Genomic DNA, 27,411 nt, shown 5'->3' with positions numbered 1-27,411 from the left:
CCTTTGAGTTGTGTCCATGACAAGCAGGGACCAGCAAATAAAGGTCTTGTGGGCAAACTTTGGTGTTATGGTGTTAAACTAGACTCACCAACACAAAATAAAAGCTTGGATTTGAGTTAAACTCACAGTTAAACTCACTTATATCAGTGCCCAAAAGAACATGTAACATAGATGTCTCTGCTCTGTTTCTAGGTGTACTGATTCTCTTCCTGGTTTTCTTTGCGTTCCTTCACTGTTGGCTTAACGCATTTGCAGAGATGCTGCGCTTCTCAGACAGGATGTTCTACAAGGTAAGAAGCAGGAGTTGTAGTTTATAAAGCTTCTAAAATTCATTTTCCTAATGAAAAGGAGAGAGAAAGAAACTGAAGATTGCTTTACCAAACAAAGCACCCTCAGAGTTTTGCTTGTTTTGTGCTGTTAGTGCTTAAGCTTGTCCCTGTACTGTAGCACAGGTCTGACTTGTACTTGTCAGTCTGAATTGTTTTTAAGGTAACATACCCTCTGCAGAATGCATTATTTCACAGTGCAAGTTGATATATTTAGTTTGGTATTACTCTGGATGGTGATTTTCAACTTGATATCCAAGAGACCTGTAGAATGTTTTATGCTTCATTATATTTATATTCTCTCAACTGTTCTTTTAGGACTGGTGGAATTCCACTTCCTATGCAAACTACTACCGAACCTGGAACGTGGTGGTACATGACTGGCTCTATTACTATGCTTACAGGGATTTCCTTTGGGTGAGTAACAAGGAGATGTGTTCTTGCTGTTAATTAACATTTAGCCGCCAAGCAGGACAGTACATTTTTCAAGATGCAACCTCACTGTCCATTGAGAAGCACAAAAATGTCTTGCCTCAGCTGTTGTGGGCAGCTATTGTCCTTTTTAGAGTTCTTATTGCTTGTTTTTGAGTTCTTACTGTGCACAAAATGTGGATCTGAGAGTAGGAATGGAAGGATTAACTCTAAAGTCTGACCTCATGTTGCACTGTTTTGATGAGATGTGGTAGATATTTCATGAGTAGGTTCAATCTGAGTATTGATGCAGGAGACCAGAAATGCTCCTGAAGAAAAACACCTAAAATTCCAAGGTACTCTAAAGCATTTCTTGTATGCCTCCTGACTGGAGCAGGAACTTTTTAGCTCAGGTGACAAAAAGACTGAAAAACAACGTTGAAACAACCAAACTGAAACCATAGCAGAATAGTCTGTAATACTTGATATTCTTCTCTCTTCTAGTTTTTTGGTAAGAAGTTCAAAGCAGCAGCAATGCTATCTGTCTTCACAGTATCAGCTGCTGTGCACGAGTATGTCCTGAGCACCTGCTTTGGCTTCTTCTACCCAGTTCTCTTCTGCCTGTTTATGTGCTTTGGAAGTAAGTTTCCAGGAGAGTGTGTGCGAGTGGGTTGTGGGGTTTGTGGCTTTTATTTGTTTAAACAAACATACTTTTCTCTGCTAGTGGCAGTTATCACTAACACACAGAACTGATTTTTTACTCAGAGTTGGAATTGTGGCTCTGATTTTTGTGAATGGATTTTGCAGCCAAGTAGCTCAATAGATACAATGTGTACACACAACTGGTTTGCAGGCTTGGGACTTGGATGAGCAAGGTACAGATGGGAAGAAAGAGAGACCACTATTTATGTGTCACTGTACAAATTTTAATAGCACTGCTTCCTCTTTGCCAAGCCTTAGTTGAATTGCTGTGTGTCAGCAGGCTTCAAGTCTTTCCTCTTTAAAGTCATGGTCTTACTTTAAAGAGTAAGACAAGTATTACTTTGCTACTACAGCAAGGAAGAGAGCCCATTTAGAAGTTAGGACTCTTGCATTTGAGATAGAATAAGGGCTCTAGTAAACTCTAGGGAACCTCTGCCAGTGTATCTTGGTCACCAGTGTAACACAAATATCAATCCCTAGAGGAGTGCAGTTGACAAACTTACTCTGGAAGTAAATGTCAGAAACAACCCGTAGTGTTTGCTCTGCTTCCAAGCATAAGTCAGATTTTCTTGCACCATACTGACCTCATGGAGCAGCCTTGTTGCTCCAGAGATTAAGTGAAGGGAGGGCAAGTTCCACTGAAATCAGCTGATCTCTGATTGTTTAATCAGAGTCTGTTTCTGAACGGTACTTCTCCTTCTGCCTCTTTCCAGTGGTCTTCAACTTCATCCTTAACGACCGTCGGAAAGGACCTATCTGGAACGTGATCATGTGGACATCTCTCTTCCTGGGCCAGGGTGTCATCATCTGCCTGTACAGCCAGGAGTGGTACGCCCGCCAGTACTGCCCCTTGGAGAGGGTGAGTGGCTGGCCAGGCCTTTCCTCTGGGGGAACCCGCTGTGTGACTCACCCTCCCTTCCCCATCCTTGCTGTGGGGATGAAGCAGGAGTTAGCCAGCCATTAGGAGTTAGTTAGCCTAGAGACTGTAAAGAATCAGAAAGGTTTGTTTGGGTTTTTTTCTAACAAAAGTGCTTTTCACTAGTGCTCTTTCTGTGCTGGCAGTATTTCATTACTTGAAATGAAGGATCTTTCCCACATTTCTGAGGACATAAGCCACTACTTGAGAGTGTGTTTGGCCATACAGGCTATGTGAATGGAACTGCAGTGCTTGGCCAAAGAGGTCAGGAGAAATTATTCTAGGAAGCCCACCAAAACTGATAGTGTGTGCCTCTCCCAGGCTAGAGTGGGTGGCAGTGAAAATTGGTTGCCCATAAATGGTTGGTTTAGAGTCTTGTTAGTGTTACTTTCTCTGACTTATTACTCATTTTCTTGGTACTAGATTTTGTTCTACATAAAACTTCTTGCTCTTCCAGTTGATTTCAGGTTTAACCAAAGATATTCCCAGGCAAACTCCATTTTAAGCTTGATTCTCCTCAGTTTAATAGTCTGCTATCATAAATTATTAGATTCTTGATACAATAAGCTGTTGGACACAGCATTTACCTTAGGAGCTGAGGATAAGGTGTTTGGCAGACAAACAGCTTGTGGCTGTAGCTACACTACCTCTTGCTGTTGAGTGAGGATAATAGAGTTGCAGGACGTGAAAATGTAGTTTGATCTTTCCTGTTAGGGAAGTTTGACTTCAGCAGACCAAGCCTCAGTCAGTGTGGCTGCCTGTGACTAACTTACTGCCTCTCTGTGTTTTGCAGCCCACATTCCTGGACAACTTAAAACCACGCTCATGGTCGTGCCATATGAAGTTGTAAAAATGGTGTGCTCTGGCCATGTCATCGCAGAAAATCAGAGCTGTCCTCCAAGTGTTTGGACCAATGACCTAACTCACTATGGACTTTTTCTAAGGGAAGTGGTGCCTCCTGATTATTGGGGAGAAACTAATTTTTTTTTACACATTACTGGGGCAAACCAGTTGACCTGGATTGCAACAGGCTTCATAGGCAGCATCTACAACGTGCTGTCCCACTTTGAGCCATTTCCATGCCAGTAAAACACTGAGCTGAAGGTGGAGTCTACTGGAATCCTACTCATCCAGGGATTCCCCCAAGCTGCTGCTCTTCTGGACAATAGATGGTCCAGTTAGATTTGCTCATAGCTCATTGCTGGCATCCGTCCACCTTCCTTTAGCCACCCCTTTGCAAGTTTTTTTTCTCACTTTTGGTAATGGGATGTCTACAAAACTTCTATTCTTTGGGATCCCACCCACTGCCATGATGCAGACAAGTGGCAGAGCAACAAGGTATTTTCCCCCTTGCTCTGAAAATAGCCAAAGTATTCCTGGATGACTTTGAACTCCATTCCTTGTATGTTGGCTGCCTAAAACGGGCAGAGGAAGAGGGAATGGTCAGTTTACTTGTGGCTGCAGTGGAGAATCAGGTTCAGGAGCAGGGCACACTGTGTGCAGTCTTTGTATGACTTTCTATGCTGAAGATCTGTTTTCTCTGTCTTCATTAAGTTCCCAACAGGCTTACAGCATTTTTGTTCTGTGAAGGCCTTTACAACTTGAAGAATAGTTTTCCTTCTAGCTCTTCTCTTGCTCCAGAGAATCAAGTATTTTAACACAAATAACTTGTAAAAGAGCTTTTGCTTTAATTTGGCGGGTGCTTTAAGGTATATGAACTGTTAAGGCCTTGTTTGGTGTGAAAGATTTGAGATCCCACAGCCCAACTGTAAGAAAATGCAGTGGACTTTGCAGGAATGTGGCACGTTCCCATCCACCTTGGCCACGTCCAGTTCAGCGTGCCAGCATGTCCTGGTGCCTGTCACCAGCACGTGGGGTAGCAGCTCCTAAAGCGGTTGGTGGAAAACAAGGATTGACCCAGTGACTGGAGGCAGAGCTGCATCTTCATCTGCCTGTGCCTCCTCGTAAGTCACTGAGGACTTCAAGTGAAGACCAGTCTCCAAAGTGCTGCCCACCTCTTGCTGGAAGAGGTAGAAGATCCTCCCATACACATAAAGGGAGAAGCGTTATGTGAATTGAGTGTTTCAATATCTCTTGTATTAGCCAGAGTCTCTTCAGTGCCCTTCTCCTGTCAGATGTTAAGCAAAAAAGGGAGCTACACCACTCCCTATCTTTCCTGGAATTGCAGCTCTCGTTATTTTGAGAGAGAGGGTGGCCTGGTAGAGGTGCCTCACCTTTGCTCACAAGCATTTCTGAGTTACTCGAATGTTCTTCACTGGCACTTTTTGGTAACAGCTTCTCCACGCTCACCTGCAGCCTAGGTATTTGATACCAGCAGTATTGGGGCATGTCTCTCAATACACTTAACCCTGTCTTTTGGGCTTCTAGTTTTACCAACTGGAGTCAAAAGTCATTTTGTGAAAGATGGGTGATACTTAAACTCTTCCAGGTTTTCAGTTTCCCCTGAGAATGTATCCTGCTCTTCAGAAGGGATCTTGTGTAAGGTCACATTTGCTAAATACAACATTTGCATACAGGGCTCTCCCGAAAATACCTCTTACCAGAACCTGCTTGTTGAGACAGTTGGGCTAATTTCAGAAGAAAAGGGTTCATGTATGTACTCAAAAATACTTGGCAGTATTAGTATATAGAATCTTGGGAATTAAATGAGTTACTTTCTCCTCATTCAATTTGATTAATCCTAAATCTTTCACTGTAGCTTTTGTGGGAAGAAGGGACAGAAGTATCAGAGAAACCAACCTTCCTTTTTGGGGAAAAACAACCTCAAACAAAAAACCCCACTCTTTGGCCAAACAGCTTTGCCACCTCCTTAGTATGGAGTAAAATCTAGTCCAGTACATCTTAGTTGTGGTGCTTCAAACACTTGGATACAGCTGTGACTGTGCTCAGACAGAGGGTTATGCATTAGGGACCTGATTTGTCATCTTGATGCCTGTGCCAGGTCTTGCTGCCCTTGGCATTCCCTAAAGGAGATCAAATCATGGCCCTTGCTGCCAAGGATTGGTGTTTCCCTCATGATTGGCACTGCTATATTTCTGATAACATCGGTATTAACTATGTCAGCATCCACAGGGTTGTTTGAAGCCTGAGGGCTAATGCATCTGGCAAGCAAAAGGCAACCAGAAAGGGATCCTCAGCTGTTGGAACTGGTCTTACGTAATTTTTGATGGATTGAGGTTTTTTGCCTTGTAGATCAAGGTGTCTGGCAACCATGCTGTCAGAGCATTAACAATTGACATTTGTTTCCATTTCATGAGGTTTTTCTAAATATTGCTTTTGAATGTGAGCCTCTCCTCATCTTTCTCAAGAGGGCTGGAAGGGAAAGACTAAGTCTTTTGCACATTGCTTGTTCAGAGCCAATTATCCCACGTTTGTTTGAATATTATTAGGCTGTGAGTGCCAGAGGATGGTGTTCTGGTCAATGATGAGGATGCTGGGGCTCACACCCTGCCCTTCACAAGTTGTTAATAATATGAATAATAATATTTACTGGTTTCTGTGGTTCTTTCCGACACAAAAATGGTGAAGCTCACTTCCGTGGTAACTCCCTCAGTTAGGAGGTGGGAAGCCTCCAGCTTTGGAATGGCAGCCTGGAATAACATCACAAAATCAGTATTAATGTGGTAAAATGTATCCTGGTTTTCTTAACTGTTTGTTCTCTGAAGGACTGAACCTCTGCAGAGTCTTCATGCCTACTATGTCCTTTCTGCTGGGGGATTTAGCTCCCAGCCTTGGGAGGTGAAGTGGTTCTGTGTCTGAGCTGCTGACTGTGTGCTGGCCCACAGCAGAAGGCCGAGTAGGACATGTTGTGGTGGGAGTGAGGGAAATCCTGATGCCTATTTTTAATATAAGACAAAATGGGTTGTGTCCATCAGCCCTGCCTGCTGAGGGCAGCCGGAGCTGCTGGAGCTCCCACCATCCGAACGTAGCCGTGCTGGCAGGCAGCAGCCCTGCAGGAGCTATGAGCAGCCCCAGGGGGCTATGGACCAGCTCCTTGCTGTCCTACTGAGCTTGGGCCCCTCTCCTCTCCCAGGGCCTGCAGCTGGACCGAGGAGCCCCTGCTACCCCTTGGCCTGCAGCGGTGCAGGAGAGGGACTCAGCAGAGGGTAGCCCAGTGCTGCTGCCACACGCTGCCATGTGCTGGGACACAAGCCCTTCCCTCTGTGCCACCCCTGCCCTGTTCTGTCACGCGGAAGAGCTGTTTATAACCCACTGTACTACAGCGGTTCAAATATATTTTGCTATTAGGGGAGGAAAAACAAATTGCCTTGGCCTGTTTCTTCTCGGAATTTGGGGAGGGGGGGACGGTTGCAGGAGGGCAAAGGAGACTGGGGCTGGGGGCAGGGTAAGATATATCTGGGGCTGGGGGCAGGGTAAGATATATCTGGGGCTGCTGCCTTGGGTGCTGTGGGCAGATAATGTGGGTCAGAGCCTTGCGGGGCTGGGGAAGGAGGGAGGGAGGGAAGGGCACTGTGGTGGGGCAGGGAGGGCCCCATGTTTCCATGGTGATGGAACCCAGGAGGCAATGCCCAGCAGTTAACAGCTGTGCTGGGCTACCTTGGCTGTGCTGGGCCACCTTGGGGCTCTGGGGGTTGCGAGGTACTCAGTGCAGGGTGGCCTGAAGCTGCCTGTGCCCACAGCTCAGCCGAGACTCCCTGCCTCAGCCGCCTTCTGCAAGTCTCGGCTTCTTCAAGTCCTAAACATTCGGAGCAAAACACCACTGGAGAAGGGTACTTGGGGTGAGCTCTGTGTCGGCCATCACCTCTCTGCAAGAGGAAAGGACAGTTTTGGAAGTGCTGGAGAGAAGCTTGGGGAAGGAGTTGATGACTCTTGGCACAGCCCCAAGTTCCTGACCTCTTCCAGTCTAATGCATATCTAATTGGAGCGGCAGCCAAATGTATATCATGTTGGTGACTTCTGCCTTTGTTTTGGGTTTGTGTGCCAAGAACTGAATGTGATATTTTCCAGCTGTGTACTGCATCTTCTGGAGTCAAGTCTTGTACGTGTCCTTTAACTGTAGCTGCTACAGAATGGTACCATTAATCTTTCCATCCTTCCTGATGGAAATATTGTGTGCTGCCAAACAGAGCTGTTAAAGAGGAAAAAAAAGTTTTCTTCTGTCAGGACTTTTTAGCAGATCTTTATGTTTTCTTTCCAAGAAACCATTTATGCAGCAAGACAAGAAACTATCTGGCCAGATTACTCCTGGATTGTACCTCTGCCTACAAACATGTCTTTGAAGGCAAAGACATGTTATTCAAGGATAGAGCTGATAAGGAGACCAAGAAGTTTTAATACCAAGAGCACATTATATATTTGTTGGCAAGGTTGGAGGGGGTAAAAGGGCTTCAGATGAGAATTTGTGGAGATTGCAAAACAAATAGAAATATGGTTGTGGTTCATTTTCAGTGGTAAGATACTACTAAGAAGGAAGAGTGATAAGATTAATCATTGGAGATAGGTGTAGTTAAATCTCTGGCCCACATATGTATCTGAAAGAAGCAGTTTTTAACACAGCTTGAAGATGGAACAAGCAGCACCCCTGTGGAGGATGCAGCAGAGCACTGGGGGCTTCTCCCTGACTGAGGTGCCTTATCAGGGGTGGGCTTTTATCCCACAATAAGTACTAACAGAATAAGCTGTTAATGCTGTGAAGTACAAATGCTGTTTTAATTCTGTTTCTAGATCATTCATTACTTCAAACTAACTTGGCTAAGCAGTGAAATAAAAAGTGTCCATCCACCATGGGCACGACCGGAGCCATGGTTCCTGGGAGCAGAGCCGCGGGGAGCAGGAGTGAGGCCAGGCCAGGTACAGCTGGGCTGGGGGCGGTGGGGGCCAGGCCTCGGCCTCTGCCCTCCCCTGAGCAGCAGGATGCTTCTCGCCCCTAAGCTTTGCCCTTTTTCAGGCCATTGCTGGTATCTTCGGGCAGTTGGATTTTTGCAGAAAGCCAGCTGCTAGCGAGCAACGAGAAGGGAAACGGCTTTACACAAATGTATAAGCTGTAGTCGTGTGCAGTGTCCTTTGGCGTTTGTGTACCTGGTTATGCAACCAATGCTTTATCTCCTGTCAGTAGAAGATAACCATTGTTCCAGGCATCACCCTGGATGTGACAACTGCTAAAAATGGGATTATCTGCCCATGTTTTAGGTAGTTGATCCTACTTTGGCATCCTACTTTGGCATAAGTGATTAGAGTTGATCCTGGTTTGGGGTAAATCTTGTTCTCAGCCCTGTGTTTGATCACCAATTTTGCTATCTCTTTCACCAGCAGAAAAAATGCTGTTGAACTGTTTCTGATGTGCTATTTTCCAGAGATCCCAAAGCTGAGGGATACTTCAGGGATGCTTGAACACATCAGGCCTGTTTCTTCCTCCCTGGAGCACAGTTTTGTTCCAGAAGAGGTTTTCCGAAGCCTGGCCTGTGCCAGCAGTTCTCTCTGCAGCCCAGAGTACTTACAGTCCCTGCGAACCACCAAAACCACAATGGGCTTCAGGGTGAGTGGTTTTTCCACCTCCTGCTATTCCTTGTCCGGAATCATCTCTTCATCTGGGGCATGTGTTCATTCCCTGGGCAAAAGGGAAGTTTGCCAGCATCCTAGATGACTTTCTTTTACACCACATGGGTTTTTTGACTGTGCCATTTGATTCAGATCCAAAATGCCGTTTTCTTGCCCAGGCTGTTTTGTCCACACTGGTTTCTTAAGCCCTAAGCCAGAAATAATGATGCAGAGCTTGTTTAAACAGCCCCCCTGACCTCTCCCACTCCTTGACACGTTCCTTGCTGAGCAGTGATGGCCACGTGTGCCTTGCCTCCAGGGCTGTCTGCAAACCCCAGATCGGCTTTGGCATTATCCTAATCGTCGGAGCAAGTTCAGACACCTGACAGACCACCCTGTCAGTTTGACGGGCGCTGGAAGGTAAGCAAAGAAGGGATCAGGAGCTTGGCATGATGGAAAGACGCTGGAGTTGGCACCACAGAGCTGCATCTCTCTCCCTTGGTCTTTATTTTTATGCCAGGTGGCTGTGCTGCCTAATGTAGCTAGTCAAATGGACTGGCTGTTCTGCCCGAGTTTGGGCTGGACAGATTTGAGAATTATAAATCAAAGAGTTGCTAAATGAACAATTCTTGGAACCATCCTTCCAAAGGATGCCAGGCTCTCAGGGATGCTCTGTGAGCCCCGGTTAAGAGAAGAAGCTCTTCTGGCTTTAATAGGCTTAGCAGCGAAGAGCTTTATGCCTCTTTGTAAATAAGCAATGCTTAGTGATGCTAGAAGTTAAAAACATTCTACTCTTTATATATGGATAGATATGCAATAGGCTATTGGCAGCAGACATGAAAGATACTCTTTGGCCACTGACAGGCAATGTGAGGTTAATCTGCCCATAAAACATGATCTCATCCACGTCTTGGCCCATGGGAAGGAGTCCTGGCCACAGCCATGTCTTCAGGCTGAGCAGCACAAACCCATGTGTGGCTCAGGGCAGCAGTAGGAGAGGTGGGTTGTCTGTGGCTGAGTCAGGGAACAAGCTCTTCCTTTCTGTTACAGGGATGTCTCATACCTGTGTGACATTGCAGCTGGCCAAGAAGCAAAGAGAGCAGTGACTGATAAAAACTCTTTTTCTGAGGGCTGTTGGGACCAGAGAGAAAGCCATGGTACAATCCCATATACTCCTGTGAGTGCTGTTATTCAAGTGTGTTTGTGTGTGTATCACTAGGGATATCCTCATGCACATGTCCCAGTCTTACCCTTATCCTAAAACTCATTGCCTCTCCCTGGGGCTCCAGCTCATTGGCTCCCCTGCCACAGCACTGTTAGCTGTTTCACTTTTAGATGTAGATTGTTTCTGTTGGGCTCTGGATGTGTGGAGCAGAAAAGGGAAAAGCAGAGTGAAAAGTCGTTACATGAGCTTTGCCCTCACAGCTGCCAAAACTCTGGTCTCTTTGGAAAGGAATCGTGAGGTTGTACACGTATTTTATGCTGACATTTCATAATCTCTCTCTCTCTTTCCATCCCTAGCAAGCAACTCTGGAAGATAGTCTCGTTCCCAAGGAATTTCATATTGTGAAGAACAGGGGAGTTTTGCCCTTGAAGTACTTTGATGAGTGAGTGACTTCTGGTTTACGGGGCTTTGTCCTCAGCTCTCAGAGTGAGAAGGATGAGAAGCTGAGGATGCTGCCCAAATACACCACTGGCTGTTGGGGAGTCTAAAAAGGGTGACTGTGCTAGTCCCTTGCTAATGACCAGGCTGTGGTTAACCCTGCAGACCAAGGTCTTACCTGCTTTTCTTTGACCTTGCTGCTCTGGGGTGGCTAATGGAGAACTTTTTTGCACACAAGTACTGCTTCTCAGGGGATTTCAATAGTTGGACATGAATGTAGAAGCTGAGGTCTGATTTAATCCCTTGAGACAACTTTTGGAAGGCTTTTTTAGGTGCCTTTTTTAAAAAATAAACAATAAAATTTATTAATTTATCTGTTTTTCTTCAGAATTGCTTTCTGCCATAAAGCTGAGTGGGCGCTGGATAGCTCTTACTTTAAGTTTGAATAGACCTGTTAGCATCTTGAATCTAACCATTCTAGGGTTTTTGCTTGCCTTTTTTTTTTTTGTTTTATTTTGGTTTTGAACTTTTTTCTTCCCCCCCCACCCCACCCCAGATTTTCCCACAGCGTTAACCTGTGAGTCTGGAATTGAGCTTACTAAGCCTTGCCCCAAAAAGACTCTCCCTTGATCTCTCCAGATGACTTAATAAATTCAAACAAGGTTCTTTCTCTTTGTTCGAGGATTAAAATATTAAGATTAGGAATGAAATCCTCACAGCTTCTTTGCCAATGTGATGTAACAGAACATTATCTTAATATTTCAATGGTCTCCTGTGATCAGCCTCTGGGTAGGTGTGATGTGGATATGTGGTGCTTTTCTGGCCCCACTAGTAACTTTTAAACCCATTAGTCAGTTCTTAGCTAAGTACTGTGAGAAATCTGAAAGGGAGAAGGTTCCTACAAGATTTCTGTAGTAGCAAGAAGAAGGAACCTCAGCTGGGGGAACAGCTGCAGGAGGTCCAGTTCTCCCCTTAGGCTTTGATTCCTCCCACCAAAGAGCAATGCTATAGACTCTTTCTCTGCCTCTCCAACCTTCATCAGCTTGTACAGCTCTTGGACAAGGAGAGGGCAGGATCCCTTGGGTAGCTCTGGAAGGACTGCTTTTTAATTGAGTTCTAACACTGGTGTTTGTTTCAGTAAATACACAACACTGCTCAAAGACCGTGAGAAGAATCTACGGCTATTCCCATCCATGTAAGTACCACACTAAGTGAAGTTGTTGGGGAAAAGCAGCTGTTTTGATTCAGTTTCCAGGGAAAAATATCATAATATGCCATGGAGAATAATGATGTGTCTCTGGTCTGACAGCAAACCTTCTGGGAGGTTAGAGGTCATCCAGCTGATGGAGATGATGGACAGCATGTTGGAAAAAGCTGGGGTGAACAAATTAATCAGCATAACAGGACCCTCACAGGTGGGTAACTGGCTTGTACCCACATAACCTGCTTGTACCCAGAAAAAGAATGTCTTCCTCTCCCTAGTGTTTATCCTTCTTGTGAGTAAGGTCCCTGCTAGAAGCTAGTTTTTGCCCAAGCCAGCTGTCTTTAGGCTGTGTAGTAACCAGGAGTTTCTTCTCCTCAGCTTCTCTTCATCTTTGTCTGATCCATGAAAAACAAACGGCCTGCTGGTGTGGGAAGTTACATTTCTGGCAAAAATGCCAGAAAGTAAAGCACTTGGCATCATTACTGCGGAAGAATGAAGGCAGTAGCTGTCTTATCTCCTCACTGGGAGAGAGGCTGCTGTGTTCCAAAAGGGGAAACCTTCATATACCTAAAAGGCAGATATCAAAGAACATCTGTAGCTGGCATCACCTTATTTTCTGTTATTCCTGCACAGTGTTGGGGAAGAGCTTTTGAAAAACATAGAGCACTGCCTCAGCAGGAACTCCAGCTGATGTCAGCAAAGATGCTCCCATGGATGTTGATGGGAGAGTATTCAGAATAATGCCTAACATTTGGAGCCAAACCTGTGAATGCATGTGGGATGGCTTTTTCCTGTCCTCCTTCTACCTTCAGTAGCTTTTTATCCTCAAAGGGAAACCTTCAGAAGAAGAGATCTGTGCTAAGCTGCTGTTAAAGGAGTAGGCTGGCCAGGCTCTGCAAGGCTGTGATTCTCCTCCCCTGTTTTGCCAGCTGCACAACGCACTGGAGCTGATGAGGGCGGAGCAGAACATCTACAACATCGTTTTCCATGAGCTGATTCGACAGGTCAGCGTGGACTGCGTGGAGAGAGGACAGCTGCTTTCAAAGCTCAGGTCATCATTAGCCAACTCTTAATCCCCCTCTTGATTAGCAGTAGCTAATTGTAGAAGTAGCTTTGAAGGATCATTCCTAATGTCCCTTGCCAGGAAAGCGAGCCCATGGTGGTGGCATCAGCATGGGGTTTGGTGCCAGGAGTGAAATTAGCATTTCCCCACCTAGTTAACAACCAGGGCTAACGAGCTTCTGTTAGGTAACCTGCAGCTTGAAGCCAGTGGCACTGTCATACTGACAGTGTGGGCACCTTATTGGTGTGACAGTTTTCACACATAGGATAGCTGGTGCTTCCCTGGCAGCCGGGCTTCCCACGCTCAGGTTACCACTATTTGTGGCAATTTTTCCTGAGTGTTTAAAATCCCTAGTCCAAACATTCAGAAGATTCCCTTCTAGAAGTTTCCCATGCAGTGAAAGGAAGGGATCTTCAGATGGTGTAAGAGAGAACTGCACTTCCAGGTAAATACCCTTTTTTAACTCATTTTACTGCAGGCAGAGGTATGTGAGTCTTCTGGAGCGGGTCCCTGAACAGATGAAGACTCTCTATGCAAAAATGACAGCACAGCGGATGGTCAACAGACATATTACAGAGGAACTACTGTATTTTAAAGAATCTCTTGGACAGCTGTCCAGGTCTGAATCCTGCCTGATCCTAAGAAATTGTCTTTATGCCCTAGGCTTAGTCCATTGCTTTCGGTTGGTTTTCTAATCTTCTTCCCAGACGGTGTTATGATTTGGAGCAGCACTACAGGGACTACACTCGAGCCTCCTCACACTCTCAGTGCACCCTCTTAGTGCCAAATAATGTCAAAGTTACCTCCTTTCCTTAGCATACTGGAGGTTTATTGGTGGGGGATGGCAGAAGAGGGGTTGTTGGAGCAACATATGTGCATGGGAAGAGGAGGTCTTCAAGATGCCTTTCACCCCTCCAGTGAGACGATTGTGTTGGGGGAAGAGAGTCCTTCATAATAGTGTAGGGCCCACTAATCTGTATTTGCCAGGGTGGAGAGACCTTTGGTTGGGTTAAGTTGTATTTAGACTGTTTGCTGCTCTTTCAGCGAGCTGCACGAGATAAGAGAACATGACCACAAAGTGACTGAAGAAGCAGAAAAAGCTCAAGAGGAGCTCACTGCAACCATGCAGGAGACTAAGGAGAGTGCAAAGTAAGTTGCTCTCAAAGTTGAGGTTGGGAGATTTCTGCAGCATGCTGGGATTGTTCTTTCGGGGTTGTTGGGAAGAAGAGGTAAGGACTAATTTCCTCCTGGGGAAAGAGCTTGTCTATTTATGACAAATGTTGTTATTTTACTGTAAATCCTAAACTCCTCAAAGGACTAGAAAGCTGTTGAAAATATTTCTAGTTTTAAGTCACAAAAATTGCATTTGTTGCTCAGGTGCTGGCATTCCATCACCCCACATTTACATTTGGTGAGCTCTTCATAGTCTAGCAGAGCCTGCAGCTCTGAGAGGCCTGTGGACATCCTCAGGTACCTAAGCAGTCAGGGATTTAGGTGGTCAATAATCTGAATTGTGGTGAGGCACACAGATGCTTACAGGAATCTTTATCAGGAAGAAAAGAGCCAGCCTAGTCTCAGCAGAGATCTGTATTCACACTGATGGGGAACTCGCAGTGGGGATCTCAACAAAAAGGTGGTGCAAGGGCTCGGGGAGAAAGGCCTGGGGTTCACAGGCTCTGTGGAGGTGACTGAGGAAGGGAAGGAGGGTGAGGAAGTATCTAAGAAAAGCTTTAGCAACTGGGAGAAAGATGGTAAATGTGAATGAGAAACACAGGTGCATGTATTTCATTCTTTCCCTTCTAGCCTTTTGGAAGAGTATCGGGAGTTATACGAGTTACAGAGAAGACGGCTGGAGGAACAGGTTCTGCTGCTAGCCCAGGAGAGAGACATTTGGATCTCTGCTGTATACGACCTGGCTCTGAAGGTAGGTGCAGGAGACCAGTGATACACTGCAAGGCATGAAACATCACAGCTGGTAGTCTTGTTTCAAGGGCAGATTTCATCCCAAAGAACACTTTTGTTTAATGTAATTGGGTAGTGATGCATCTCGTACCTGCCCTGCTCTCATTTCCTGAGCTCTATAGTTCACAGGTGGTTTTATTTTAAGGGAAACCAGTTGATTTATACAGCAGTTTTGGAGTACAGAACTGCAAGTTCTGTGCAGGGGGAACTTCTGTGAAATGACTGTTTCCATCTGGAGATTGGATTTGACTAAAAAGTTTCTAATTTCCTCATAATTTAGAATATTGTACCCAGATTCTTTACAGTTCCTCACAACAAATCATTCCTGGTTAATTTTGTGCTTCATTGTCTGTGTGTGCCCCTTGCTTGTGATCTCTTACTTGATCCCATTCAAACTTAGTCTGTTAGCAGCACTTTTGGGGCTGTCTGAGAAACAGAGATTTGACTGAAAGTGGCTTGCTCCACTGCTCAAGCTGCACTTCACTGGTGGCACAGCTCCCATGTTACTGTCAGATGCTGCTCCTCTCAGAAGAAAACAGGGCAAATAACAACACCTCTTTTTTTTTTTCCAGATAATAGACAGAAACCAGCTCACGTTGGTTCACAGGCTCCATGTTAGTGGAAAGACACTGACCAGCATTCTCAAGCATTTCATAGTCCTCTTGGCCTCAAAGGTAGGGACCTGCCTGTGATGGGTACCCTTCAAAGCTCCTGCATATGTGGGTTATGTAGCTCTAAGGTTCTCAGTACAGCATTTGTACTTTGGCTGTTATTTCGCCTTTCACATCTCAGTCCAGTTTCAAACAAGCATTAAAAATAGAGTGAGTTCTCTTTCTTTCTGCTTTTCTCTCTTTACTCCACGTCCACATTTCTCTACCACAAACCTTTCTTTTTTCCTCTCTTTTCTCTTTTTTTGATATCTGTCTTCCCTCTCCTGATTCCCTCTCCACAAAACCAAAACAGATCCAGGCTAGCCTAATTTTGGCCTCATGGGTATGGGGCTGCATGGTCTCTCAATAGCATACAAGCAACAAGGAGTCAAGTGCTCGTTTGTGGCATGCCCAGGGAGGGTAGGCCCCCCTAGTCCTGTCTCAAAGGATTTGAGAGGGCTGTGCTGTGGAATCAGAGACATTTCCCAGATCTCTGGTATATACATGTCTCCAAATAGCTAGAGCAAAGGGAAAATTCCTCTGGCTTGGATCCAAACAATCGTAACAACAATCCTTTTACTCACTCTCTTGCCCAACACCTGCAGGACACAGAAGACCTCACTGATCTGCAGGAGGAGACTGAGCAGTTTAAAGAGAAGTTGGGTCACATTGGAGCAGAAATAGAGCGTTCTGAGGAGTCCAGCCAGGGGAAACTGCAAATGGTCTGCAGCACCTTCAACAAGTGGCTTCAGTACTTCCCTAGCAGTGACTTGTGAGTGGCCTGGAGGGACTGGGAGTAACAGTCACTTCCCTGGGCCTTTGGCTTGTGGCAGTAGGTCTCACTGGCCCAGCACAAAGTGTGGACTGACTCTCAGGTGCAGTGAGATTTGGTACAATCTGCAATTTGCACATCCCTCACTGCTCTACTTGGCTGATGGACACTTTTTTTTTTTTTGATAATCAGGTCCCTAACAGTAAGTCTACAGTGGTGCTGTTGGTCTGTGGTTGAATTCAGTGGAGCAAGGCTTGTATCTTCCTGCTGCAGAATGTCCTTTATGCAGCTGTCATTACTATAACAGTACTCTTCAGTTTGATTCATTTTAACTTGAGTGCACACACATTGATGCTTCCATAGAACCTTCAGTTCTTGTGTACAGATATCAAATGACACTGAGGCAGGAGATTTCAAACCAGATCTTTTTCTTTGTTAAAGTGATTGTATTTTGCAGTCTTTTTCTTTTAGCTTTGTGATATGTTACATAAAGCAAAGCATAAATGCAAGTACAAAATGCAAAAATATATACAATGTGTGCATTGATAAAGGACAACCCTTTATAGATTTCAATCAGAGAGTTAATAACATCTGAGTTTTCAATATGTGCTTCAGTCTGATTTTTGTCTTTGGAAATAACAGATTTTCTTAACTGACACCTGATGCTTGTGTTACATTGAGTTAAAGAGCAAACATCTCTGACTGAGCAGGGTCTGGTGGTTTTCACTTCTCTTTCAATTTACAATTTGGTTCACAAATCTGGTGTTTGTAGAGTATATTGTGACTCTTGATTTTACAATGGCTACTAAAGGAGTTTTTCTCTCAGCTCTCATCCCTTCTTTTCCTCCGCTTTAGCTCTTCTCCGATGAAAAAAAAGCTACTGGATGAAATCCTACAAGATATCAAGGACTTGATAAATGTAAGATTTTTGGTGGTTGGACATATTATTGAGTGGTATCTTTCCACTGAGCCCCAGTGATCACTTATGCCCATCACAAATGTGAACAAAAACACATCTGTTCAAATCTTTTGTGCTGAAGCCTAAGCTAAGAGTCTATCCATGAGAAGTTATAATTGACCAATGTTATGGTTCAGCCACTGCATTAAACTTAGTCTTGCATGATTAAATGATATTAATCCATAGAAACACTCAGAGTTGTCTCCAGTAAGTTTCCAGTTTATTGTGTTATATACTCACAGTGGCATCTTCGTGTTCACGGATTCCTCCTCACACTTCTCTTACCAGATCTCTGTTACCTTTGTTGCAGCCAAAGGGTAGCCCAACTTTTAGAGACACAGCAAGCTCACTGCTTTTCTTTCAGATGCTAAAAGATGACCTGGAGCAGTTTGGAGGGGAGGTGCACCTGAGCAAGACAGAGAGTCTGAAGAATGCTGCCATCTTGCAGGAGCACTGGATGGAGCTAGGACAGAGAGTGCTGAATCGACACTGGGACTTGGCTGGAGCATTGCCTCCCCAGCACACTGCCCTGGAAGAAATAAAACAAAGGGCTTGTGAACTCTACCAGCAATACAAAATAAGGATAAGTGGGAATAATGGTAAGGAATGACCCATTTTTGCAGTTCACTCTTTCCTTGGAAAGTAACTGGTCATTCAAAGTCCATTGGACACAACCTCTACTGGCCTTCTCTGAAGCTGAAGTCTGACACTCAGGTATGTGCTGAGAATCAAGAGTGTTCAAGGGATAAACTCCAAGAAACTTGACCCTCAGTCAGGCATAGAAAAGAACATCAGCAGCTTTAAATGTGGTGCAGTGCAAAGGACACGCGGTGCAGGTGCCGCACAGGAAGGTCGTGTTCTGCTCACAGGGACTGTGGTGCTTTGTGCCTATGTGGATAATTTATGCAAAAGAAAATAAATATAGGAAGAAAGAATGGGTGTTTAAAATGTAAAGAAGATCATTAACTAGATAACACTGTCTCAAAGGGTAATACTTTCATGATATTATCACTAAGGCAAAGTTATCTTGATCTAGATATTGAGTTATCCTGATAATAATGTATGTAAATAAATGTTTTCTTTGCTGATACCAAGTTATCCTGTCCTGTGCAAGATTCTGCGCCACAGCCATACAGTGGGGAAACCAAGCCATGCATCAAAATCATTGAAATATTTATACTGTTATCGCCACCATGTGCTTAACATGTCATCTTTGCTACAAGATGTCTTGGAGGCTAGGACCTCACCAGTATTTAAAGGAGATTTAAATGTTGGCTATCAAGAGTAAGCATTGCTATCTTTCAAGCATATTCCCCAACAAAAGGAGTATCCATCAGCACGTGCCAGATGAGTGAATGAACAAGGAATTTACTGCCTTGTCTAGGCACTTTGCACATCTGCACATACTGTATCACCTTCAGCTATGAGGAATTGGATTGTAACTGCAAAGCAGTTTTAAAACGAGTTATATTAAGCCTTTATGCAACAGGGGAGCAAAATCTGCCAAGACAAGAAGCAAAGTCAAGGCTTCAAATGCAGCCCATTTTCTTTCAGGTTGCTTTGAATTTGGTGCTTACTAAGCAGCTCATTCCTAGCACAAACTGTAGCCAGTTCCCAGTTAGGCTGTTCATCCTTCTTGGCATCCCTCTTCGAATTCAGCTTTGTTTTTGTTGGCTGAAAGAATGATAATTAAAGATTTGTATCTCTTCCCCTGCAGGCACAGCCAGGTTTTTGACAGCCTTGGTGAAGAGTATGGAAGATTGGTTATCCAAGGTGCAAAAGCTAAAGCGAGGTTCTGGCAGGCGCAGAGCTGAGCTGCAGACATTCTGTCACGCGGTTCCTGCCTGGCTGGCCCAGGTGGATGCAGTGATGAGCTGTATAGGCTCCAGCCAGTTGCATGAAGCTGGGAATGATAAGAAACCACATCTCCCGTAAGGACAGAGTTGTTAATTGTGTCTGGGCTGGTCTCATATGTTAAACTACACTCATAAGACAAGATAAACGTCCCTTTGTGGGACCCTGGTGCAGGAAATTGGCAGTAAGAGAGAAACGTGATCAGCTGAAGTGTTAAAATGATTGGTGACTGCCTTTAATTTGCCTTCATTTGGCAATATCTGTGAAAACAGTTGGTGGCTTCACTGTCACTCCTGAAACATCACATTCTCCCACCAGAACCACCACCTGCTTTGGAAATCTTGACATTTGAAGAAAACCCAAAATATGTGATTCATGTCTAGTCATATTGGTGGGAGCATATTCCTCCTCCTGTGCTCTGTTGTCTCTGGTAAATATCATCAGGAAATAAATTATTTGCAGAGCACGTGCATAACATCCATGTAAGAGATGATTTGCAAATGCCAGTTTTGCCCACAACTATAGTTTTGCCTGTGTCGTGTTTCCAAATGTCATTTCCCTTGAGCTGAGAAGCAAAAGGTGTCTTTGAGACAGGTGTGATAAAGGTCATTTTATTGCTTTGTTGTCTGGGGTTTTTTTTCAGGGTGGTACTTAAAGAATTTTTCCAGATGATTCAGCAGTGGGTTCTCTCCATGAATAATGAGGTTGAGAAGAACATCACACATCTTAATGAAAAAGTAAGTGCAAGCCAGAAACTGCCAGGGGTAAGAACAGTATATTTAGTACTCAAGAGCACTATATCTAATGTTCACTCTTTCCTTTAATTTCCATCTGGCCAGAGGGTAGCTTCAACAAATGCTTGTTTCTCTTTCAACATCTTCTTTCCTTTTTTGAGCTGTGACTTTTGTCTTCCAGCCAAAGAAACAGAGGAGAGGACTCCTCTAAAAACCCTCTATAGGTCTCCTATACAGTGCATGAACACAATTTTGTCATTTCATCTTTAGCAAGCATTTCCTCTGGAATAACATTAATGTTTCCTTTTCAGAGAGCTGTTGTGGTTGTCACTGTGGTTTTACTTCTTTCTTCCAGGACTGTAGACTAGAGGCTCTCACTGTGCACTTTTTAACTGTTCTGTGAGTGTGGTTTGGGATTTTTGGTTTGTTGGTGAATTCTGGACATACAAAAGCATCACATGGCTAGTAAGCAACATATGATCCTCAGAAAGAACTGGGAGAAGGATAGATCCTTGGTAGGAAAATATGTCTTCAGAATGGGAATGAGTATGGCAGAGAAAGATGGTAAGTTCAAATGTTTCTGTCATTAGGTCAGTTTGCAAATAGAATTAGGCAGGACGTCGATTTACTTGAAATGCACAGACTTCAGACTTCTTGGTAAGACCCATCATTTATTCCTGGTTTAGATTTGCTTTGCTATTCTGTGCAGGTGACTGAACTGCAGCGAAACCTGACCCTGTGGCTGGTGAATTTGCTGAGGCACATGACAGCAGACCGTTTGTCCTGGGAGAGTGCCCAGTGGCGAGAAGCAGATGCCAAGGTGGATGGGGAGCTCAGACTTCTGAGAGCTCATAAGCTGCAGCACGAAGCTGAAGAGCTGGTTGTGGACATGGGCAGGCTCTCAGGTTCTATAGTCAGGTATCAGCAGAGGTTTTCAATTTCATCTAAGGGGATTTTCTAGAGAAAATATGCACAGTGTGTTGAGAGATTGATCATAGTGATGGATCCTGGCAACCAAAGCTGCCCTTGGATCTTTTCCCAGGTCTTAAATGGGCCTTACTGGAGTTTGTAGGGAGTCTAATAACAGAAATGCCTAAAGAGAATGGCAGTTGCCTGGTTTATACCTAGTATTGCTATAAAGCATCTGTGATTGCCTGAGCTCTGCCCACATTTCGGAGGACCACCTCCAAAGGACATAAGAGCAGTCCAGGCAGTGAGGCTGCAGTCCAGATCACCTGGAGCAAAGCCTCTGCCTGACTTGGGATCGATGCTTACTTGTCCTCTGTGGGTTAGCACAGCCCAGGTATGGACAAGCTGCCCCAGAGGTCATTGTGTGTGTGAGGTGGTTGAGGATTGCTCATCTGGAGACTTCTCTAGTGCAGAGGTCTGTAGATAGCTCCTGGACTTTGCTGATAGCAATGGATTCCTGACTGAAAGGTCTTTCCAACCTAAGTGATTCATTCTATGGTTCTAAGCATTTGAGGGCACTCCTGCAGAGCTGGTGACGTTCTGCATCTTTGCAGCTGCTGCCGTGAGATTGTCTATGCAATCGTTCGAAAGAAACGGTCTGAAATGGATTTAGAAGCTGATTTTGAGCTGGAAGAGCTGAATAAGTTCAAGGTAAAAGGTGCCTGTGTTTGTAGCTGTTTAGATCTGGGGTAGATGAGACTGCATTTGCAAAATAAAAATATATGTGAGGGTTTCAAGAAGGAGGACTCCTGCTACTCCAGTGGATGTCCCTCAAGTTTCCTGCTGACTCTGCAGTTCTGGGAAGAGATAAACCTGGCTCAAGTCATATTCAGCTTTAACATGTTCCTTACCCTGTTTCAGGGTACATACGCAAGGGCTCTCCTGCAAGATTTACTCTATATAGAGTGGCAGTAGATTCACCTCTGGTTCAAAGGTTGCCAGAGCCATGTGCATCCAGAGTTGTGCTGCTTAGGACATCCTGGATATACTTGGTGCAATATATTTTCATAGATATGCAGCTGAAACTTCCAGCCACCTCCTTATTCTACAGTTGCATATAAAGCTTTTAATTGTGACCACAGTGTAGCTGAGCTCTGCCTGTGCTTAAGGAATGGAATGTGAGAGGCAGACCCTTCCTAAAGCCCAAGGCTTCCCTGAGCATAGGTGTTGCTTTAAGGAATGGAAGAATCTTCTCTGCAGAGACTGAAAATACTTGTGCTTCTGTTCTGCAGTACCTTGGCAAGTGAAAAATTAACCCCTGGGATTTACACTCATTTCTCCCCATGTGGGCTGGGGCAGTGGCTGTGACATGTTCTGCCCTGGCCCGAGGAGGACCTTGTTGAAGGAATCAGTTGGTGTCTGAAAGCTTGAGAAGTATATCTTCCTCTTCTGTCATGGGGTGAGAATGGAAGGGTCCAGACAAGGTCCTGGAACAGATAAAGAGGAAAAAGTGGAATTATTTAACTCCTGAGTTAATATGATGACAGCTGTTTTTTCTGCTCAGTAACCCCTGAGTAATCATTTTCTGTTATGTTTCCCAGACTGAGTGCTGTCATTGGATTCAGGTCTGCAGTCTTCTCCTTTCAGGGGTCAAAGGCACTCCAGACTCCTTTCTGGATTTAGAAAAGCTGAGAAACCTCTTTGGATCAGAGGTATATACAGTCCGCATTCGCTGTTCTAGGTTGAACCAGTTTGGATGAAGGTTTGCTTCAAAACTTCTCCTTAAAGGACGTAGCTACAGTTCAGTTTGAGGGAAGGTTTTGCACAGAGGCCTGCACATACTTAAAGGAGCAGCTAAGAACTGTGAGGTGTTACGACTACAAACTGGGTAAAAATCACAGTGCTTCTTGTGAGGGCAGATATAAGGCTCCAGAGCTCCAGTGGAGCGAGGAGACTTACCCCACTGGTTATCAGTTCTCCATGGTGTGTGGTAGCTTTTGCTTTGCCCATTGAGGCGGACACCAGCTGGAATCCTGGTGGTTGCCTTGCCCTGGAGATCAGGTTGAACCTCTAGTTTAATTCCTTATCTGGCTACATGGATGTGAGACTGCCTGTGACAACTAGATGTCTTTTATAGACAGTTGGCCTGGCATTGGTCTAGTCATGCCAGACAAGTTAAATACAAATTGATTTAGATTTTTTGTCTTGAACCATTTGTTTTCTTCAGTTCTGAACTCCATCCCCATACAAAGTAATGTTGTCCATGACTTTGAGTTACAGCACTGGCTGTACACACATGCTGCTTCTCCTTTTCTCCCTGCCATGGCTTATACAAAGCCCAATGGGTCTTGTTTAGGTAATGGTCAGTAATTAGCATGTTCATTTGTGATTTTAAGTATATTCATACTTAAACCCTCCTATCTGGCTGAAGTCCACACCTAAACGTGCACAACAGAAAATGACCAGAGAGCTTTGCCTGGGTTATTTGGATGAGCAAAGGGACCTTGCTACTCACCTGATCCTCATGGTGCCTTACAGGAATCCTAATCGAAGCTTAAGCTTAAAGACATAGTCATTTATTCGACCCAGGAAGAGCTCGAAGCTGAAGGTGCCAACAGCAGTAGGAAACCCATAACAGAGGAAGAAACATTAGAAGTAAAGGAGGAAATTGCTACTGTGCAGCTGACTGTAGTAGCTGTAATATGCCACATTCCAGCAGGGTCTTTTAAATTATTGCTTGGTGCATGTGATGTGAAACGTGGCCTTACAGCTGCCTTGAATGCCACTAGGCTAGTGGAATCTCCTATTTCTTGTTCCTTTCTGTCTCAGCAGCAGCCAGGTACTGGTATGGATCTGACTGAGGACAATGAAGCTCCTGCAGGTGCTGGTGTGGATCATCTGACTGAGGATAGTGAAGCTCCTGCAGGTGCTGGTGTGGATCATCTAACTGAGGACAATGAAGCTGCTGCAGGTGCTGGTGTGGATCAGCTGACTGAGGACAATGAAGCTCCTGTAGATGTGATCAGATATGTAGGACATGACTCCAACATCCACCTGAAGTCTCTGAAGTCAGATACCGTGTCAGTTACAGGGGTAGGAGTCTCCACCACACCAATGGTTTTAGCACGTTGGCAGATTATTTGGAGCTGGGTTTTAGCTGTCTTACTAGATTCTGTTGTGAGACCCCCTGTAACACTTATGTCAGACCTGCTTGGGCTGTGCAAGGTGCTGGTTTCTCTCTGATCCCTCTCTTCTTGCAATTTTAAGTAATTGTTAGTGCAATTGCCACAGCTGCAATTTGTCCTCCTGACCCATGAATCACTGCTGTGGTCCCAGAATGTCTGTGGGACCAGTAACGAGTGTGTAGTCTGAACCAGGACCATCTGCAGACACTGGGATGATGAAAATGGTTTGGTGCTGAGCATGTGGGAAGAGTAGAAGAGGGTTCAGAGATTCAGGGAGATGCCACAAGAGGGAAGCAAGTTCAGTTTGGTTTGGCCTTCTAGGCCAAGGACTGTTTTCTCCATTTGCCTTTGGGACAGTGCTCTTTGGTGAAGCTGCCCTTCAGAAGTGATAGAGCTTGCCTTTGGCAGTCATTCCCTGTCCAGTCAGTCACCCAGAGTGGAGCCTAGAGAGGTGCAGGGATTGTGGATCTTTAGCAGGCTGTCACTGCATGGTCCTACTCTTGAGCATTGATGAGTATGCCCTGCCCCTTGTGCTTTAGAGGTGGGCAGCTCCTTCAGAGACAGAGGAGCATTTCTTTATGAACTTTGATTTGTTTTACAGAAATGCATCTTTGGAAACCACAATTGCCTTCTAAATAACTTCTAGGAGCCTTTCAGCAGTTATTTTTACAGAAAAACCCAGTTTGTCATCTTTAAATGAGGAAAACTGTCTTATGCTCTTGGATCCTGTGAGATGCTGCCTCTCTCTGTTCTTTGAACATTGTTTTGGTTTTTTCTTCACTTCTGGTCAGGCTACAGCCAGCTCTAACCCCTGTAACACAGTGAATGCACCAGCAACCTAAGACTACGACCCAGTAAGAGTCTCAAATCTGAGTCTCAAAAACATTTTAGTCTATCTGTAATGCCAAGATGAGTTTGGTGCCTGAACTAGCCTCTGGTTTTACCCACGTTGCTGTTAGAGAGCTCTTGTCCGTGTTGTGACTGTGCACTGACCACCAAGCCAGACACCATGTTGGTTTCATGTTCACTTACAGAAGGCTTTGTTCTTCCCAACCAGAGGGAGATGACTGCCTCCAAGTCGTCAACTCCCTTTTCTCAGAAAGAATTTGAAGCTCTGGCAGTGCTGGAACATCTGCAAGTGCAGCTCCTGTGAGTACTGGTCCTATGCTGGAGGCATGAGCAGGGCAGGGTTATAGCCCAGGCAAGTGCCTTGTTATAAGGTTCTGCTTCATCCAGTACCTGTTGGCTTAATTTTGGGCTTCCTCCCGTTCTGATTGTCTTGGGCCATTGATTATGACTTACTGTGGCTGAGGACAATGCACTCCATCTATATGCAGATTTTCCACTTTGTGTGTGGATGAGATACATTGCAGAGGTACTCATGATGGTTTTCTGCAAGACTTCTTCATGCTTCAAGTCCTTTTGGCACTTGCAAGGTGCTCTGTGAGTGCAGCTGAGCACTTCCAGGGTCTGGTAGTGCCCAGGAGCTCAGCAGGCACAGCCAGGCAGTGTTGTGCCTGAGTCCAGGGAACACAATGAAGCGTTACCCAAGGGGCTCTGTGCAGAACCACGCAAAAGTTTGTGTTTGGGGATGACTTCCTCTATGCTTCAGCAAGCTTGGGCACTCTGAATTACATCCCCACTTACTTCTTGTGGTGTCTGTGGTCTTGCATCATCTGAGGGAAGCCCGTCTCGTTAGCCCTGCTAACAGAATTGACTGTGATCTCTATTTATCCTTGCACAACCAAGATCAGCATGTTGCCCTTTGCTGGCAAGAACTGAGTTCTAAAATGGATTTAATTTGCAGGGTTTACATAGATGTGCCATGAATTCTCTCCTAGAGCTTTCAACAGTGCCCTTCTCTGTACCCATAAATATATTTTATAGGCTCAGTCAATCCTACTGAATGCCTCACCTTTCTAAATCTGTCTTGTAGGTTATTCTACCAGCAGCTGCTTGGATTTCAGGCTTCAGCATTAACTTTGCTTCTGTGTTTCAGAGAAACAGAGATCCGTGCTCAGAATGCAGAGGAGAGATCTGAAAGTCTTGAAGAGAAGCTAGAAGAAGCTCTGCAGAGAATCAAAGAGCTAGAGAGTGAGCTGGAGAAAGAGGGGAAACTTATCCCAGAAACAACACACAAAGAGCAAGGTCAGGAGAATCAGTATTCTGAACCTTCTCCTGGGCTCAGAGAGTGAAGCAACCTTTGAGGACACCTTGTTCATCTCCCATTTAGTGCAGGGCACTCTCCTGGGCACATCCTAGGGTTTTGTTTAGACTCTTTGTGAGAGGCCAAGCAAGGAGACTTTGACTGTGACTCTAGGCTGGGACAGAAAGAACTGCTGGACATGATCTGGTTTTGAAATAAAGTAATTTTGATTGATTTTTTACATAAGACACAGGGTTGGTATCTTGGACATCACTGTAATTGACTTTATATTTCTTCTTATGATCACTGATTTTTGAGGTAGAAATGATGTTCTGAGTCCCTTCACTCTCAGAGGCCACAGACCTTTTGTGGGTTTGTGACACTATTGCTGTCTCCAGGAGTAGTCTGAACACTGCTGTCCTACTGATCTTGCCCATGAGGAGTGGCAGGGAGTTCCCGAGCTAACACGTTTGTTGTGGATGAAAGCATTTCGTTCTGTCCTTTCTCAACTACATCTGCATACATACAAGATGTAGAGCAGGAGAGAGAATGGGAATCAAAACTTCCTCCATTAGTCTGTCAGTGTATCCTGTCTCTGACATCGAAGCAGGAGGGGAGGCTAGTTTGTTTAAGGTGATACCTTGGGCACGTTTTTACTCTGCAGTATTTTTAATGGCTGTGGTTTGTTGTTTTGTTTTTCTTTCAGAATAACACTTCCAAGAAGGAGTCTCAGATGTCTAGGCTTGCTCAAGCACTGAAGCTTCTCCCTCTGGCCAGTCCAAGGGATCCAGAAAAAGCAAATATTAAAGAGCATCAATGCCTGAGTAGTTTCTTAGTGCCCATTCATACCCCTGAGCCACTGCCTTACTCCTCGTCCCCCACATCTGTGCCATCTCAGCGTTTATGCTGTTCTTTTAACTGGCTCTAACACTCTCCTTCTGTCTTGTTTGCTACCTCTTCCCACACCTTTAATATCTTTATAGCCTTCCTTTCTTCGGCCCACATCTCTCCTGCCTCTGCCTCTCCTCCTCTTCCTATGTTGTGCCTCCTGTTTGTGTTTATCACTCTCTCCTTTACTGATCCAACAGGGATAAGGCAGAATGAGATAGAGCAGCAAGTCATTTGCGCCTCTTTCTTCCTGCATCAGGGTTCTTTGCTCAGTGCCAGCATGGCCTGATGGTTGTGTATCTAATACTGGGCACCTCCCTCATCCTCTGGCCTTCAGATGACCCACTTACCAGCTGGCTGCTTAGGAAGAAATTGTACAGACAAATTTTTGTTTCTCTTTGACTCTTCTTTTGAAGCTTCTGTGTTTTCAGAAAACACAAAGCAACCTGAAGCTGTGCATGATCCTGAAGGCTTTTCTCAAATTGCTGCCCCAGGACAGCTGCCTGCAACCAAGGTCACAAAATCAGACTTCAGATGATGCCAGTTCACCTTGGTGAACATTTAAATGCTCCAGCTCCCTGTGATTTCTGTTTGGCATCTAAGCCTCCT

The 27,411-nt window shown here is 44.9% G+C and overlaps 2 protein-coding genes across 12 annotated transcripts in view; both read left to right on the top strand.

The window, feature by feature from the left end:
* Positions 1-6,621, top strand: part of SOAT1 (sterol O-acyltransferase 1) — a 46,568-nt gene extending 39,947 nt beyond the window's left edge. For all 11 annotated transcript variants that reach the window (XM_062003989.1, XM_062003985.1, XM_062003986.1 and 8 more), the window contains 5 exons: positions 193-290; positions 645-743; positions 1,242-1,377; positions 2,153-2,298; positions 3,149-6,621. In XM_062003989.1, coding sequence (XP_061859973.1) covers positions 193-290; positions 645-743; positions 1,242-1,377; positions 2,153-2,298; positions 3,149-3,205 — 536 coding nt within the window. In that variant the 3' untranslated portion in view covers positions 3,206-6,621. The remainder of the gene's footprint in view (positions 1-192; positions 291-644; positions 744-1,241; positions 1,378-2,152; positions 2,299-3,148) is intronic.
* Positions 6,622-8,120: 1,499 nt separating this feature from the next.
* On the top strand, positions 8,121-26,721 carry AXDND1 (axonemal dynein light chain domain containing 1). Its single transcript, XM_062004354.1, is given in 26 exon segments — positions 8,121-8,187; positions 8,691-8,872; positions 9,194-9,294; positions 9,925-10,051; positions 10,396-10,481; positions 11,616-11,672; positions 11,787-11,892; positions 12,611-12,732; positions 13,223-13,363; positions 13,789-13,893; positions 14,548-14,668; positions 15,279-15,380; positions 15,962-16,128; positions 16,984-17,047; positions 17,451-17,685; positions 18,804-19,017; positions 19,584-19,677; positions 20,384-20,592; positions 21,198-21,294; positions 22,185-22,295; positions 23,137-23,280; positions 23,413-23,422; positions 23,555-23,676; positions 24,826-24,917; positions 25,768-25,925; positions 26,627-26,721. Coding segments are annotated over 26 exon segments (3,129 nt in total).
* The last annotated feature ends 690 nt before the right edge of the window (positions 26,722-27,411 follow it).

Source organism: Colius striatus, chromosome 10 (assembly GCF_028858725.1).
Source record: "Colius striatus isolate bColStr4 chromosome 10, bColStr4.1.hap1, whole genome shotgun sequence".
Classification (NCBI taxonomy): Eukaryota; Metazoa; Chordata; class Aves; order Coliiformes; family Coliidae; genus Colius; species Colius striatus.
Note: the sequence above shows the minus strand (reverse complement) of the source record. Positions and strands in the feature narration are given on the sequence as shown.